We start from the raw sequence: 15,776 nt of genomic DNA on the forward strand, positions 1-15,776 counted from the left end.
TAGTGCACCCAGCTGGAGGGGTGGCTGACCTAAGCCTGGGGAGTGGGTTGTAGGTATGGCACACCGGGATGTGTGCCATGTCGACTCTGTAAATGTAAATGTAAATGTAAATGTAGTTGAGCTTATATAGCGCACAGCTACCCGCAGTGGGTTTCCCGGCGCTTGCTTAGGGAACCCTTCCTGGTATTCCCCTGTGAGATAGCAGGGTATCCACAAGGTGAAAGTCAGGCATCCCGCCGCGAGGGGCCGTTGTGGAGATTAAGCAAGCTATTGCCCAGAGTCGCAGAGTGTGAACCCGTGAGTCGAGGAGGCACCGAGGCGAGAATTATCGAGTCCGTGGAATTTTTTTAGCCCAAGACCTGCCGAGGCGGGGACTCTTCACTTTGTTCTTCACCAAAACACGCAGTCTGCAATGGCAGTATGTGTGTGTAAAGGAATAGGGCCTGTGAGGGTGGCACAATAAAAGATGCAGCCTTTAGAGGCCTTCCCTGGTCACAGTGCCCTTGGTAACCATGGTACATTTTACAAGGGACTGACATGTGGCCAGAGAGGTGCCAATCATGAGAACATGATTGGCAGAGTCCCAAGGCACATCAAGTCAAAGTGCATCAGTAGTCTGGCAAAAAGTGGGGGGTTACTGCAACAGAAAGCCAGCTTCCTACACCCAATCCCTAACAAGCAATCAAATCCAAGCCCTACATCCAACAAGGACCCTAGCCTTAAGAGACAATCAGAACCCTAGCCCAAAAAAAGAATCAGAATCCAAGCTCTAAACCCTAGTGACAATAAAAACTCTAACCCTAGGAGCATATCGGAATACTGGCTCACCGCCAATAAAACTGTCTCTTCCAGAGAGCTTGAGATCTTGATCTGTTCAAGAAGAGTGGGACAAAGGTTCACTTTACATGAAGCTCGTGTGCAGAAGGGAAAGAGGGAAACGACAGATTCAAGATGAAATTGCACATCTAAAGCAGCCTGCTTTTATCACTTTGGGCTGACCTTGCTGTCTGAGTTGCTCAGAGCTTAAAGAAGTAGGGGGACTCCAAAATGGAGATGGCTACCTTCAGCTTTCTTCTCCAAGGTTAGGGTCTGCTCCAGGTGAGAGGGGCAAAGGAAGTTCTGTTCCGGTGAGTCTGGGCCTAGGCCCAATGTAGCTGGTGTGCAGAGGGTGAAGTAGGCTGTAACTCAGCTCGTAATCTCCTTGGTTGCAGACTGACTCTATTCTTACTTTGCAGTTCCTGCTCAACCCTGCAGGTAAGGCCCAACTTAGAGTCACTACATTTTCACCCCATAAATAATGCCAAACCCACTACAAGCACCAATAAACCCAAGGAAACGGATTAATCAAGACACACAAGCTTAATCAAGACAAACAAGCTAGAGTTTGGATTTCGTTTTTTGTCTTTTGCCTTTTTTATTTGATTTTGGTGGAGCGGAGGTTTGGGGACGAATTTGACCCATAGGGCTAGATGTAGGTAAATGTTATTTACCGATTCATAAATACCGAATTTTACCGATTCGGTATTTATGAATCGGTAAATATGAAGGGGGGAGATGTATGTATTTCCAGATGTTGAAATACCGAATCGTTAATATTCGGTATTTATCGATTCGGTAAATACCGAATCGGTATTTCCTATTGATTCCTATGGGCTGTGAAGCCCATAGGAATCAATGGGAAATACCGATTCGGTAATTACCGAATCGGTAAATACCGATTCCAGCAAGGGTGCAGGGGGTGTCACTTTGACACCCTCTGGCACCCCAAAAATAGGCATGTGCGCCATGTGGCACACAGACATGCCCTAAGGGCATGTCTGTCTGTCACATGGCTAGATGTGCATGCACACATGTGCATGCACACCTGGATTCGGTATTTTAACACCCAATTGGATTGGGTGGTAAAATACCGAATTTGTAGGGCCTTTGGGACTCAGAAGAGTCCCACCTACATCTGGGATTTACCGAATCGGTAAAATTACCGATTCGGTATTTTACAGAATCTGTAAATTTACGGATTCGGTAAATTTACCGATTCTGTAAAATTATGCCCCTACATGCCAATTCTTAAATACCGGTCGGTAACGGCCGAAATCGGCCATAACCGACCGGTATTTAGGCTCCTACATCTGGCCCTTAGTCTCTTTTATGCAGTTTGTAAAATGAAAGAACGTTAAACAATTGTACACATACAAAAAACAGCAGATTCAAGGTGAAGTTGCACAGATAAAACGGCCTACTGTTACCACCTTTGGACACCGGCATGGTCTGGAACAAAACTTCGTAAGAATAGAGGTGTTTTAACCACAGCCCCGAGTAGTGACACGTCATGGCTTCATTTACCATTTTTCATTCCTCAATCATCTCGGGGCAAAGGAAAATGGGAGATATCAAGGAGATGGAGGTAGTTTTAGGAGAGGGGTCTTTAATAGGAGCCCTGCATAAGGTGGGCCATTCGCAATCCTTTGCTCCCCTGTTGTTCGCGCAGTTTCTGACGAATGCATCATGGCACTTGGCAAATACGTGAGAATTACTTTTCATTCATACAATGTGCATGTTATCATTTGTAGGTTTTCCAGTTGGAAGTTAGAGAACAAGGAGCAACAACACTCTGGGCCATGGCTGGACAATTATTAAGACAGCAAAAGTTAATGGCCGAGCACATCACCTACAACTATATTCTTGATTTACTGTTGGCACCATCAGATAAAATGCAGTATGTCGGTAAGCTGTGTTACATTTGTTTTTATTATGGTTAATAAATACGTATTCAGATCTTCCATTGAACAATTGGCTTTGTCAACTTCTGTCTGTTTTGATAGGTGGTCAAGCTATGATCGCACTAAGTAAGGACAGCAGGCGACAACAGAACCAGATCTGTGAAGGGAATGGAGTAGGACCTTTGGTCCGCTTGTTACGGAGTTACAAAATCTCGGATAGCACCCTCCTCAGTGTTATCCGTGCCCTGGGAACCATGTGTATAGGTTTGTAGAATCTTATGTTTTTTTAGCTCGAAGGTATAAGAAATGTATTCAGTTATAAAGCACTTTCCCAACTAGTCATTCCAAATTAAGAATGCCCTTGATACTAATGACATCTTATACTGAAACCGATGACAGACTTGTGTACAGATTTTAGTTTTGGCTTCTGGTGATATGATAATATATTAATCTAGAATTCAGTGCTTTTAACTGGTTGAAAACGAGAAGAATGCTAGTTTCATGCTTCGAGAATTTAGTTTAACCTGTGCAAATTCTAATGTTGCAGTATTCATTGAGAGTGCTGTTAGAAAGAAGTCCTGTTTGGAAAATAAAGCATTAAAGCATGTAGAGGAGGGCATGTGCTTTGCACTTGAGTGTTACTGCCCTGCGTGGCCTAACTAGCACTCAAGGAACGCAAGTATCAGCTGTCACTTAATCGTAGTTTCAAAGGCAATAAGGCGAAAAGAAAAATAAATCCTCTTTAATGTTTGCAGCAAGCTACAAACACGCAAACTAAATGCATATGCACTGCAGTGAGCAGCTAGGGTTGCCGGATCTCTAAACATAGGGGGGCTTATTTACAAGCCACTTGCGCCGCTGGTTGCGTTACTTTTAATACGGGAAAAAGTTGCATAACAGCTGTGCAAGGAGCTTGTAAATGAGCCCTAGAGTACATACGTTGGGCCTCATCTACATGAAAATGGTGCAACGTGGCGCCACATGCAATTTAGCTGTGCTGTGCTGTTTCATTTTAAAGCACATGGATGCGTTGCATTAACAATACAACACATTCCTGTGCTTTTCCCTGCACTGGTGCACAATTGGCTGCCATGCTCCAGCGCAAGCAACCTTCCAATGGTGCCTGCTCTGCTGGGATGATTTCTTTTATCACAATGCAGCACCATAGAAAGAGGAAGATTCAAGGAGGAATAGAAGTATTTCTCCTCATTGTGCCAGGGAGGCGTAGGATTCTGACACATTCCCAGTTTTAACAAAATGTAAATCTGGGAATGCGCCAAGTTCCATGGATGTTGGGTGGGAACACCCACAGAATTCTCCTTTCACGCAGAGTAATGCGTGCAAGGGGCCCATATTTACAAGATCATGACGGTCACACTAAGTGACTTTACATGGCCTTGTAAATATGGGAAAGCCTATTGTGCCAGCGTTGAATCAAAAAAGTGACACACTGTCAGCGCAATGGGTTTGCTTGTTTCTAGTCCTGTGCTTTCACTTAACAAATCGGTGCTTTCTGGGAAACATAGTCTTTGGGTTTGATTTAAGGTGTGGCAAAGCTGGAAGAGTGCGGCTGGTGAACTTTGAAAGTGGTGGGTTGGAAATACTTAATCTGACGGTACGAGCACCTTGATAGTACTTGGGTCAGGCAATGACTAGATTGTGACTTGCAATAATTTATCCTTCAAATCACATGGGCTACTTGTCAGGGCAAGTTCTGTCACCTTGCGTTTCTGTATGATGGTCAGGAATGTGGTGTATGTGCGTCACACATTGTATGCAAGCAGAGCCAGCATTTAAAACCCAGGATTTACTAAACTCTTATATTCCACCTTACTGTCTCTTCTAAGTTCTCCTTCAATCTTCTGTGCTCACCTAGCCTTGCCTTTCTACCTAAATCGATTCCCAGCGCTTTGAGGCACCCTCTGGGCTAAATGAGGCGGTTTATAATAAAACAACATATGGTTTCAGGTGTGCAACTCTCATTAGGCTGAAAGGGCTTGATAAACCCCGCCCCCGTCGTGTGGCATAGCCCGAGATGAAACTGTGCGGGTGTTGGTCCCAGGGAAAGCCTGGGCGAAGTACGCTGGAGTTGTAAGAGTGCTTCGGAATAAACATTTTCTTTTCTTTGACAAAACAGCTTATCTTGATATTTGCAGAGTGCTCAAAAGAGGATGGGGTCACAGGTGATTCACAGCATCTAGGACAAAACCCCCACAGTGTGTGCTCTAATTGTGCCAGGCAGTGTGATTCACTGATCAGTCTTTGTTTTAAAGAGAGAGAATGCTTGCCCATTAATGCTGGTATGTGAGACCGCGTCTGCACTTTAAAGGCAATCTCTGCCATCTTCCTGTGTTTCCGAATAAACAAGGCAAAGATCCCAAATTGTCTTGATTTGTAATTGCATATGTATAGTGCTTACTACTCCAATAAGAGGTAATAAGTGCTAAATAAATGCTAAAAAGTGAAGAAAGTTTTTTTGTTTTTTTTTTAATTCAATGACCATCCAGGAGTCTACACTTTTCCATCAATAGTAGGGTTGGGGGTCATTTGGGGTTTTGGTTCTAAAAGTGACAAGGACTGACTAAAACATAAAAACATGCTAAATAATGTTGGCAAAATAGGGGTGGGGTAGATGGCTAGCAAAGAGGGCCAGTGGGTGGTAGCCCCAATCTTCTGGCTAAATTGATCCTGGCTACCAGTCGTTTTTAGGGCTCGGCCTACATCCCACAAAGTGGGCGTGGCTTAAGGGCCCTTTTCTGAGGAGTTCCAAAATCTAACCTATGAATTCCAGAGAAGCGCGTGAATTTTTGTTCGTTAATTATGGCAGCTGCATGGCAATTGTCCCTCGCATGGCTGTGTTTTTACAAGCCAGCACGCAATAGGCCATAGGCTGTTGAGTTGCTCCGCTTCCTGCATATTTCGTGCGGACACGCGCAGCAGAAGGCTATATTTCATCAATTACCAGCTGTCAGGGGCCGCGGTAATTGAAGCCAGATGTCGGTGCGCATTCACCTCTTTCCAGTTACTTTTTTTTCCCACTGTGTGTGCGCGCATGCTGGCTCCCTGCCAAAGCTTGTGGGCCCGTGGTAATTGTAGCCAGATGCCGGGCACGCGTGCCCCATTCTTTGGTGTGTGCTCCCATGGCCAGGCACCCTCGCAGCGCCGACGTGCCTCCACGACCCCTCCCGCTCTTCGCCGTGCATTTTTCAGATGCCTCCGGCTACTCTCTGCTCTTCGGTCGCAGACCCGACGAGTGCCCTGACAGGCGCGTGGAAGAGGCTCGAGGACTTCAAAGCATGCAATTTAAGGATGATGTCAGGCCAGGCAACACATTTCTGGCATTGCTTCAGTATGCTCTGTCTTCAGAAAAACGCTGCAAGATTAAGGATGTCTTTCCATATTTATGGGGATGTTTTAAGTTGATCCCCCGTAGAGCCCTCTAAATAAATATGTGCTGCAAAAGACTAAGCAGAACGCACTGCCAGCCCCGGTTGAGCTGTTGTGTGTGTGAAAGCGCACATTCCTTTCCAAAACAGATGTGTTGGGAAACGTCTCCTCGCTCTCCGCGTCTTCCTTCCTCTTCTTCAGAGGCTGCGGTCAGTGCACCTGCGCAGCGCGTGCGGTGTCGGGGCAGTTGGACTTCCTCGCTAGCAGGGGGCGGAGGAAACTCAGGAACGGCGCTTCGCACTTACTCTAGGTGAGGATGTGCGGGTGCGGGTGAGTGAAGAAGTGTACATTAGGCACACTCATTTGACGATGCGCCACAGAAATAGTACTTATCCTTTTACACTGCACCACAGCTAAGGAGTGAAGGTGATAAATCATGCGCCACGAGAGATAACCCCCGTTTTAAACAGTGCGTGAGGAGATGTAGTGTCTGTCAAAGCCCAATGCCAGAATACTTCTGCAAGAAAAAAAATAAGCAAAACAAATTGCTGCTATCGGATGCCAGACAGCTGCAAAAAAACTCTGTGATCTCTCACAGTAAGTTAATAGGGCACTAAAGAATAGCTTACGTTTACAAATATTAGGTCTATGTGCAACAGCCAGCACGAATTTGGCTGTATGAGATCACGAACATTCCCACGCCTCATACAACTGCCCAGCAACTAATGCATTCTTCCACTACCCTCCCCCTCTCGCCATACACATCCCCACCGTCTTTGGCCCACTGGACTACAACCCCTTGTGGGCTCCCACCTGGTCGCCTCCAGCTCTTGTCTCACAGTTCTCTTGGGCTGTTTACCTTTCTCTGTGACCCATCTAGTGCTTTAAATAGGAAGTACCAGGGCACAATTCGAGGGTAGACAAAGTCTACCCACTTTTTATGCTCGGCCTACGTCCCACGAATTGGCTGCAGAGTGAGTGCGAGAGCGACAGTGAGTGCAGAGTGAGTGTGAGAGCAACAGTGAGTGCAGAGTAGAGTGAGTGCGAATGACAGTGAGTGCAGAGTGAGTGCGAGAGTGACAGTGAGTGCGAGAGCGACAGTGAGTGCAGAGTGAGTGTGAGAGCGACAGTGAGTGCAGAGTAGAGTGAGTGCGACTGACAGTGAGTGCAGAGTGAGTGCGAGAACGACAGTGAGTGCGAGAGCGACAGTGAGTGCGAGAGTGACAGTGAGTGCAGAGTGAGTGTGAGTGCAGAGTGAGTGCGAGAGTGACAGTGAGTGCTGAGTGAGTGCGAGATTGACAGTGAGTGTGAGAGTGACAGTGAGTGCAGAGTGAGTGTGAGAGCGACAGTGAGTGCAGAGTGAGTGTGAGAGCGACAGTGAGTGCAGAGTAGAGTAGAGTGAGTGCGAGTGACAGTGAGTGCAGAGTGAGTGCGAGAGTGACAGTGAGTGCGAGAGCGACAGTGAGTGCAGAGTGAGTGTGAGAGCGACAGTGAGTGCAGAGTAGAGTAAGTGCGACTGACAGTGAGTGCAGAGTGAGTGCGAGAGCAACAGTGAGTGCGAGAGCGACAGTGAGTGCGAGAGCGACAGTGAGTGCAGAGTGAGTGTGAGTGCAGAGTGAGTGCGAGAGTGACAGTGAGTGCTGAGTGAGTGCGAGGTTGACAGTGAGTGCGAGAGTGACAGTGAGTGCAGAGTGAGTGCGAGAGTGACAGTGAGTGCAGAGTAGAGTGAGTGCGACTGACAGTGAGTGCAGAGTGAGTGCGAGAACGACAGTGAGTGCGAGAGCGACAGTGAGTGCGAGAGTGACAGTGAGTGCAGAGTGAGTGTGAGTGCAGAGTGAGTGCGAGAGTGACAGTGAGTGCTGAGTGAGTGCGAGATTGACAGTGAGTGTGAGAGTGACAGTGAGTGCAGAGTGAGTGTGAGAGCGACAGTGAGTGCAGAGTGAGTGTGAGAGCGACAGTGAGTGCAGAGTAGAGTAGAGTGAGTGCGAGTGACAGTGAGTGCAGAGTGAGTGCGAGAGTGACAGTGAGTGCGAGAGCGACAGTGAGTGCAGAGTGAGTGTGAGAGCGACAGTGAGTGCAGAGTAGAGTGAGTGCGACTGACAGTGAGTGCAGAGTGAGTGCGAGAGCGACAGTGAGTGCGAGAGTGACAGTGAGCGCAGAGTGAGTGTGAGTGCAGAGTGAGTGCGAGAGTGACAGTGAGTGCTGAGTGAGTGTGAGATTGACAGTGAGTGCTAGAGTGACAGTGAGTGCAGAGTGAGTGCGAGAGTGACAGTGAGTGCAGAGTAGAGTGAGTGCGAATGACAGTGAGTGCAGAGTGAGTGCGAGAGTGACAGTGAGTGCGAGAGCGACAGTGAGTGCAGAGTGAGTGTGAGAGCGACAGTGAGTGCAGAGTAGAGTGAGTGCGACTGACAGTGAGTGCAGAGTGAGTGCGAGAGCGACAGTGAGTGCGCGAGCGACAGTGAGTGCGAGAGCGACAGTGAGTGCAGAGTGAGTGTGAGTCAGAGTGAGTGCGAGAGTGACAGTGAGTGCTGAGTGAGTGCGAGATTAACAGTGAGTGCGAGAGTGACAGTGAGTGCAGAGTGAGTGCGAGAGGGACAGTGAGTGCAGAGTGAGAGCGACAGTGAGTGCAGAGTAGAGTAGAGTGAGTGCGAGTGACAGTGAGTGCAGAGTGAGTGCGAGAGCGACAGTGAGTGTGAGAGCAACAGTGAGTGCAGAGTGAGTTTGAGTGCAGAGTGAGTGTGAGAGTGACAGTGAGTGCAGAGTGAGTGTGAGAGTGACAGTGAGTGCAGAGTGAGTGCGAGAGTGACAGTGAGTGCAGAGTGACAGTGAGTGCAGAGTGAGTGCAGAGTGAGTGCCAGAGTGAGTGCAGAGTGAGTGCCAGTGTGACAGTGAGTGCAGAGTGAGTGCCAGAGTGACAGTGAGTGCAGAGTGACAGTGAGTGCAGAGTGAGTGCAGAGTGACAGTGAGTGCAGAGTGAGTGCGAGTGACTGTGAGTGCAGAGTGAGTGCACAGTGAGTGTTAGAGTGACTGTGAGTGCAGAGTGAGTGCGAGAGTGACAGTCAGTGCAGAGTGAGTGCGAGAGTGAGTGCGAGAGTGAGTGTGAGAGTGACTGAGTGCAGAGTGACTGAGTGCAGAGTGACTGAGTGCAGAGTGACTGTGAGTGCAGAGTGACTGTGAGTGCAGAGTGACTGTGACTGTGAGTGCAGTGACTGTGAGTGCAGTGACTGTGAGTGCAGAGTGACAGTGAGTGCAGAGTGAGTACAGAGTGACAGTGAGTGCAGAGTGACAGTGAGTCCAGAGGGAGTGCAAGAGTGACTGTGAGTGCCAGAGTGACTGAGTGAGTGCCAGAATGAACGTGAGTGCAGAGTGAGTGCAGAGTGAGTGTGAGAGTGACAGTGAGTGCAGAGTGAGTGCGAGAGCGACTGTGAGTGCGAGAGCGACAGTGAGTGCAGAGTGAGTGTGAGAGCGACAGTGAGTGCAGAGTAGAGTGAGTGCGAGTGACAGTAAGTGCAGAGTGAGTGCGAGAGCGACAGTGAGTGCGAGAGCGACAGTGAGTGCGAGAGCGACAGTGAGTGCAGAGAAAGTGTGAGTGCAGAGTGAATGCGAGAGTGACAGTGAGTGCTGAGTGAGTGCGAGATTGACAGTGAGTGCTGAGTGAGTGCGAGAGTGACAGTGAGTGCAGAGTGAGTGTGAGAGCGACAGTGAGTGCAGAGTAGAGTAGAGTAGAGTGAGTGCAAGTGACGGTGAGTGCAGATGAGTGCGAGAGCGACCGTGAGTGCGAGAGCTACAGTGCAGAGTGAGTGTGAGTGCAGAGTGAGTCCGAGAGTGACAGTGAGTGCTGAGTGAGTGCGAGAGTGACAGTGAGTGCTGAGTGAGTGCGAGAGTGACAGTGAGTGAAGAGTGAGTGCCAGAGTGACAGTGAGTGCAGAGTGAGTGCCAGAGTGACAGTGAGTGCAGAGTTAGTGCAGAGTGAGTGCCAGAGGGACAGTGAGTGCAGAGTGCGTGCCAGAGTAACAGTGAGTGCAGAGTGAGTGACAGTGAGTGCAGAGTGACAGTGAGTGCAGAGTGAGTGCAGAGTGACAGTGAGTGCAGAGTGAGTGCGAGTGACTGTGAGTGCAGATTGAGTGCAGATTGAGTGCGAGAGTGACTGTGAGTGCAGAGTGAGTGCGAGAGTGACAGTGAGTGCAGAGTGAGTGCAAGAGTGACAGTGAGTGCGAGAGTAGAGTGAGTGCGACTGACAGTGAGTGCAGAGTGAGTGCGAGAGCGACAGTGAGTGCGAGAGCGACAGTGAGTGCGAGAGCGACAGTGAGTGCAGAGTGAGTGTGAGTGCAGAGTGAGTGCGAGAGTGACAGTGAGTGCTGAGTGAGTGCGAGATTGACAGTGAGTGCGAGAGTGACAGTGAGTGCAGAGTGAGTGCGAGAGTGACAGTGAGTGCAGAGTGAGTGTGAGAGCGACAGTGAGTGCAGAGTAGAGTAGAGTGAGTGTGAGTGACTGTGAGTGCAGAGTGAGTGCGAGAGCAACAGTGAGTGTGAGAGCAACAGTGAGTGCAGAGTGAGTGTGAGTGCAGAGTGAGTGTGAGAGTGACAGTGAGTGCAGAGTGAGTGTGAGAGTGACAGTGAGTGCAGAGTGAGTGCGAGAGTGACAGTGAGTGCAGAGTGCAGAGTGCAGAGTGAGTGCAGAGTGAGTGCAGAGTGAGTGCCAGAGTGAGTGCAGAGTGAGTGCCAGTGTGACAGTGAGTGCAGAGTGAGTGCCAGAGTGACAGTGAGTGCAGAGTGACAGTGAGTGCAGAGTGAGTGCAGAGTGACAGTGAGTGCAGAGTGAGTGCGAGTGACTGTGAGTGCAGAGTGAGTGCACAGTGAGTGTTAGAGTGACTGAGTGCAGAGTGAGTGCGAGAGTGACAGTCAGTGCAGAGTGAGTGCGAGAGTGACAGTGAGTGCGAGAGTGAGTGCGAGAGTGAGTGTGAGAGTGACTGAGTGCAGAGTGACTGAGTGCAGAGTGAGTGTGAGAGCGACAGTGAGTGCAGAGTAGAGTAGAGTAGAGTGAGTGCAAGTGACAGTGAGTGCAGATGAGTGCGAGAGCGACCGTGAGTGCGAGAGCAACAGTGCAGAGTGAGTGTGAGTGCAGAGTGAGTCCGAGAGTGACAGTGAGTGCTGAGTGAGTGCGAGAGTGACAGTGAGTGCTGAGTGAGTGCAAGAGTGACAGTGAGTGAAGAGTGAGTGCCAGAGTGACAGTGAGTGCCAGAGTGACAGTGAGTGCAGAGTTAGTGCAGAGTGAGTGCCAGAGGGACAGTGAGTGCAGAGTGAGTGCCAGAGTAACAGTGATTGCAGAGTGAGTGACAGTGAGTGCAGAGTGACAGTGAGTGCAGAGTGAGTGCAGAGTGACAGTGAGTGCAGAGTGAGTGCGAGTGACTGTGAGTGCAGAGTGAGTGCAGAGTGAGTGCGAGAGTGACTGTGAGTGCAGAGTGAGTGCGAGAGTGACAGTGAGTGCAGAGTGAGTGCGAGAGTGACAGTGAGTGCAAGAGTGAGTGCGAGAGTGAGTGCGAGAGTGAGTGTGAGAGTGAGTGAGTGCAGAGTGACTGAGTGCAGAGTGACTGAGTGCAGAGTGAGTGCAGATTGATTGTGAGTGGAGAGTGACTGTGAGTGCAGAGTGACTGAGTGCAGAGTGACTGTGAGTGCAGAGTGACTGTGAGTGCAGAGTGACTGTGAGTGCAGAGTGACAGTGAGTGCAGAGTGAGTACAGAGTGACAGTGAGTGCAGAGTGACAGTGAGTGCAGAGTGAGAGTGAGTCCAGAGTGAGTGCAAGAGTGACTGTAAGTGCAGAGTGAGTGCCAGAGTGACTGAGTGCAGAGTGAGTGCCAGACTGACTGTGAGTGCAGAGTGAGTGCAGAGTGAGTGCAGAGTGAGTGCGAGAGTGACAGTGAGTGCAGAGTGAGTGCGAGAGCGACTGTGAGTGCGAGAGCGACAGTGAGTGCAAAGTGAGTGTGAGAGCGACAGTGAGTGCAGAGTAGAGTGAGTGCGAGTGACAGTGAGTGCAGAGTGAGTGCGAGAGCGACAGTGAGTGCAAGAGCGACAGTGAGTGCAGAGTGAGTGTGAGTGCAGAGTGAATGCGAGAGTGACAGTGAGTGCTGAGTGAGTGCAAGAGTGACAGTGGGTGCAGAGTGAGTGTGAGAGCAACAGTGAGTGCAGAGTAGAGTAGAGTGAGTGCGAGTGACAGTGAGTGCAGAGTGAGTGCGAGAGCGACAGTGAGTGCGAGAGCAACAGTGAGTGCAGAGTGAGTGTGAGTGCAGAGTGAGTACGAGAGTGACAGTGAGTGCTGAGTGAGTGCGAGAGTGACAGTGAGTGCTGAGTGAGTGCGAGAGTGACTGAGTGCAGAGTGAGTGCCAGAGTGACAGTGAGTGCAGAGTGAGTGCCAGAGTGACAGTGAGTGCAGAGTTAGTGCAGAGTGAGTGCCAGAAGGACAGTGAGTGCCAGAAGGACAGTGAGTGCAGAGTGAGTGCCAGAGTGGCAGTGCATGCAGAGTGACAGTGAGTGCAGAGTGAGTGCGAGAGTGAGAGTGAGTGTGAGAGTGAGTGCGAGAGTGAGTGTGAGAGTGAGTGAGTGCAGAGTGAGTGAGTGCGTGCAGAGTGACTGAGTGCAGAGTGAGTGCAGAGTGACTGAGTGCAGAGTGACAGTGAGTGCAGAGTGAGTACAGAGTGACAGTGAGTGCAGAGTGACAGTGAGTGCAGAGTGACAGTGAGTCCAGAGTGAGTGCAAGAGTGACTGTGAGTGCAGAGTGAGTGCCAGAGTGACTGAGTGCAGAGTGAGTGCCAGACTGACTGTGAGTGCAGAGTGAGTGCAGAGTGAGTGCAGAGTGAGTGCGAGAGTGACAGTGAGTGCAGAGTGAGTGCGAGAGCGACTGTGAGTGCGAGAGCGACAGTGAGTGCAGAGTGAGTGTGAGAGTGACAGTGAGTGCAGAGTAGAGTGAGTGGGAGTGACAGTGAGTGCAGAGTGAGTGCGAGAGCGACAGTGAGTGCGAGAGCGACAGTGAGTACAGAGTGAGTGTGAGTGCAGAGTGAATGCGAGAGTGACAGTGAGTGCTGAGTGAGTGCGAGAGTGACAGTGAGTGCTGAGTGAGTACGAGAGTGACAGTGAGTGCAGAGTGAGTGTGAGAGCGACAGTGAGTGCAGAGTAGAGTAGAGTGAGTGCAAGTGACAGTGAGTGCAGAGTGAGTGCGAGAGCGACAGTGAGTGCGATAGCAACAATGAGTGCAGAATGAGTGTGAGTGCAGAGTTAGTGCAAGAGTGACAGTGAGTGCTGAGTGAGTGCGAGAGTGACAGTGAGTGCTGAGTAACTGCGAGAGTGACAGTGAGTGCAGAGTGAGTGCGAGAGTGACAGTGAGTGCAGAGTGAGTGCGAGAGTGACAGTGAGTGCAGAGTTAGTGCAGAGTGAGTGCCAGAGGGACAGTGAGTGCAAAGTGAGTGCCAGAGTGACAGTGAGTGCAGAGTGAGTGACAGTGAGTGCAGTGACAGTGAGTGCAGAGTGAGTGCAGAGTGACAGTGAGTGCAGAGTGAGTGCGAGTGACTGTGAGTGCAGAGTGAGTGCAGAGTGAGTGCGAGAGTGACTGTGAGTGCAGAGGGAGTGCGAGAGTGACTGTGAGTGCAGAGTGAGTGCGAGTGACAGTGAGCGCAGAGTGAGTGCGAGAGTGACAGTGAGTGCGAGAGTGAGTGCGAGAGTGAGTGTGAGAGTGAGTGAGTGCAGAGTAAGTGAGTGCGAGAGCGACAGTGAGTGCGAGAGCGACAGTGAGTGCAGAGTGAGTGTGAGAGCGACGGTGAGTGCAGAGTAGAGTGAGTGCGAGTGACAGTGAGTGCAGAGTGCGAGAGCGACAGTGAGTGCGACAGTGAGTGCAGAGTGAGTGTGAGTGCAGAGTGAGTGCGAGAGGGACAGTGAGTGCTGAGTGAGTGCGAGATTGACAGTGAGTGCTGAGTGAGTGCGAGAGTGACAGTGAGTGCAGAGTGAGTGTGAGAGCGACAGTGAGTGTAGAGTAGAGTGAGTGCGAGTGACAGTGAGTGCAGAGTGAGTGCGAGAGCGACAGTGAGTGCGAGAGCAACAGTGAGTGCAGAGTGAGTGTGAGTGCAGAGTGAGTGCGAGAGTGACAGTGAGTGCGAGAGTGAGTGCGAGAGTGACTGTGAGTGCAGAGGGAGTGCGAGAGTGACAGTGAGTGCAGAGTGTGTGCGAGAGTGCCAGTGAGTGCCAGAGTGCCAGTGAGTGCAGAGTGAGTGCAGAGTGAGTGCGAGAGTGACAGTGAGTGCAGAGTGAGTGCAGAGTGACAGTGAGTGCAGAGTGAGTGACAGTGAATGCAGAGTGAGTGCAGAGTGACAGTGAGTGCAGAGTGAGTGCAAGTGACTGTGAGTGCAGAGTGAGTGCAAGTGACTGTGAGTGCAGAGTGAGTGCGAGAGTGACTGTGAGCGCAGAGTGACTGTTCTAGAGAGAGTAGGGTATGCTTGTGCGCTTACACGGTGCACTGACACACAGGAGCTAAAACAAAGAACAGCTGAACACATGTCTTGTTACACAAGGTTCCAAAACACAAATGTAGGTTACACTATGCATAATTCCACAAAACTCCACAAAACTCACGCTATATACGGCTGAAAAATAGCACAAGGCGAGGATAATGAAATTCAACAGTACTGCGAAAGCTTAAATTACAAACTAAGTCTTGCAGTTGCCCATTGTAAATGACAATGCCATTTATTAAACGATTAAGCTATTGGCAATGTAAATGACAATGCCATTTATTTATGATTTAAAAACAAAAAAGAAATGTCATGAGCAATGCCAATAGCTCTACCTTTAATGATGCCGAGACCATTGCATTGTAAATGCTTGTTGTATTTGTGCAGTTTTATATACAGCAAACCCAGACAAAAGGCTTTACATGAGCACCAGATTACATTACACAAAAACTGATGTGTTTTTTAGGCATGGGGGGATTACGTGATTTGCCCAGGATCACGGGATGTTGAGCTGGTGCTGGGATTCAAACCTTGTTCCCCAGTTCCAAAGTTGGCAGCTCAGACCGTTAGGCCACATCTTGTCAGTCAGTATTGGCGTCAGAGGTGGCTGGTGAAGCATTATACTGCCCAGGACATTACCCCATTAAAAAAATGTTTTGCCTCACCCATACTCATTCCAGCTCACATTTAGACCCAGAATAACAACCAATTTGTGCTGGGTTTGCATCACAAAGGGTGACGTAAACCAGCGTAAAATGTTTTTTTAAATTTTCTTTCCAGTGCAAATCCTGATTTGCACTGGAAAGTTGCTTGGAAGTAACACAAAGTAGTGCAAATTGCTGCTTTTTGTCACTCTGCGTCGGGGTGGCATGCATGCGTCGTACACACATGTTCCCATGCAAACACCCATGGCTTTTCACGTAAAACCCAATCTACTATCAATAGTAGACAGTGCTTTGCATCAAAAGATAAACACCACTTGAAAGCAGGCATTAAAAAGAAGAGCATCTTTTATTTGCCTAACTTTTCCCTCTTTCCATGTGTACTGGACTGAACAGCCCAAATCCGAAGTATGAAAAGTTTTAAAGTTAGTGAAAGCATACCATTTTGTACTGGAAGGGCACTCTTCCAGTACAAAGACTATGCCAGACACCTGTGTACTATGGCGTAAAGGT

The 15,776-nt window shown here is 49.4% G+C and overlaps 1 protein-coding gene across 4 annotated transcripts in view; it reads left to right on the plus strand.

Annotated features, from left to right (window-relative positions):
- Positions 1-15,776, plus strand: part of ANKAR (ankyrin and armadillo repeat containing) — a 1,199,016-nt gene that overhangs the window by 947,013 nt on the left and 236,227 nt on the right. For all 4 annotated transcript variants that reach the window (XM_078680368.1, XM_078680367.1, XM_078680369.1 and 1 more), the window contains 2 exons: positions 2,571-2,724; positions 2,823-2,984. In XM_078680368.1, the coding sequence (XP_078536494.1) occupies positions 2,571-2,724; positions 2,823-2,984 (316 nt within the window). The remainder of the gene's footprint in view (positions 1-2,570; positions 2,725-2,822; positions 2,985-15,776) is intronic.

The sequence above is a fragment of the Lissotriton helveticus genome, chromosome 3_1 (genome assembly GCF_964261635.1).
Source record: "Lissotriton helveticus chromosome 3_1, aLisHel1.1, whole genome shotgun sequence".
Taxonomy (NCBI): Eukaryota; Metazoa; Chordata; class Amphibia; order Caudata; family Salamandridae; genus Lissotriton; species Lissotriton helveticus.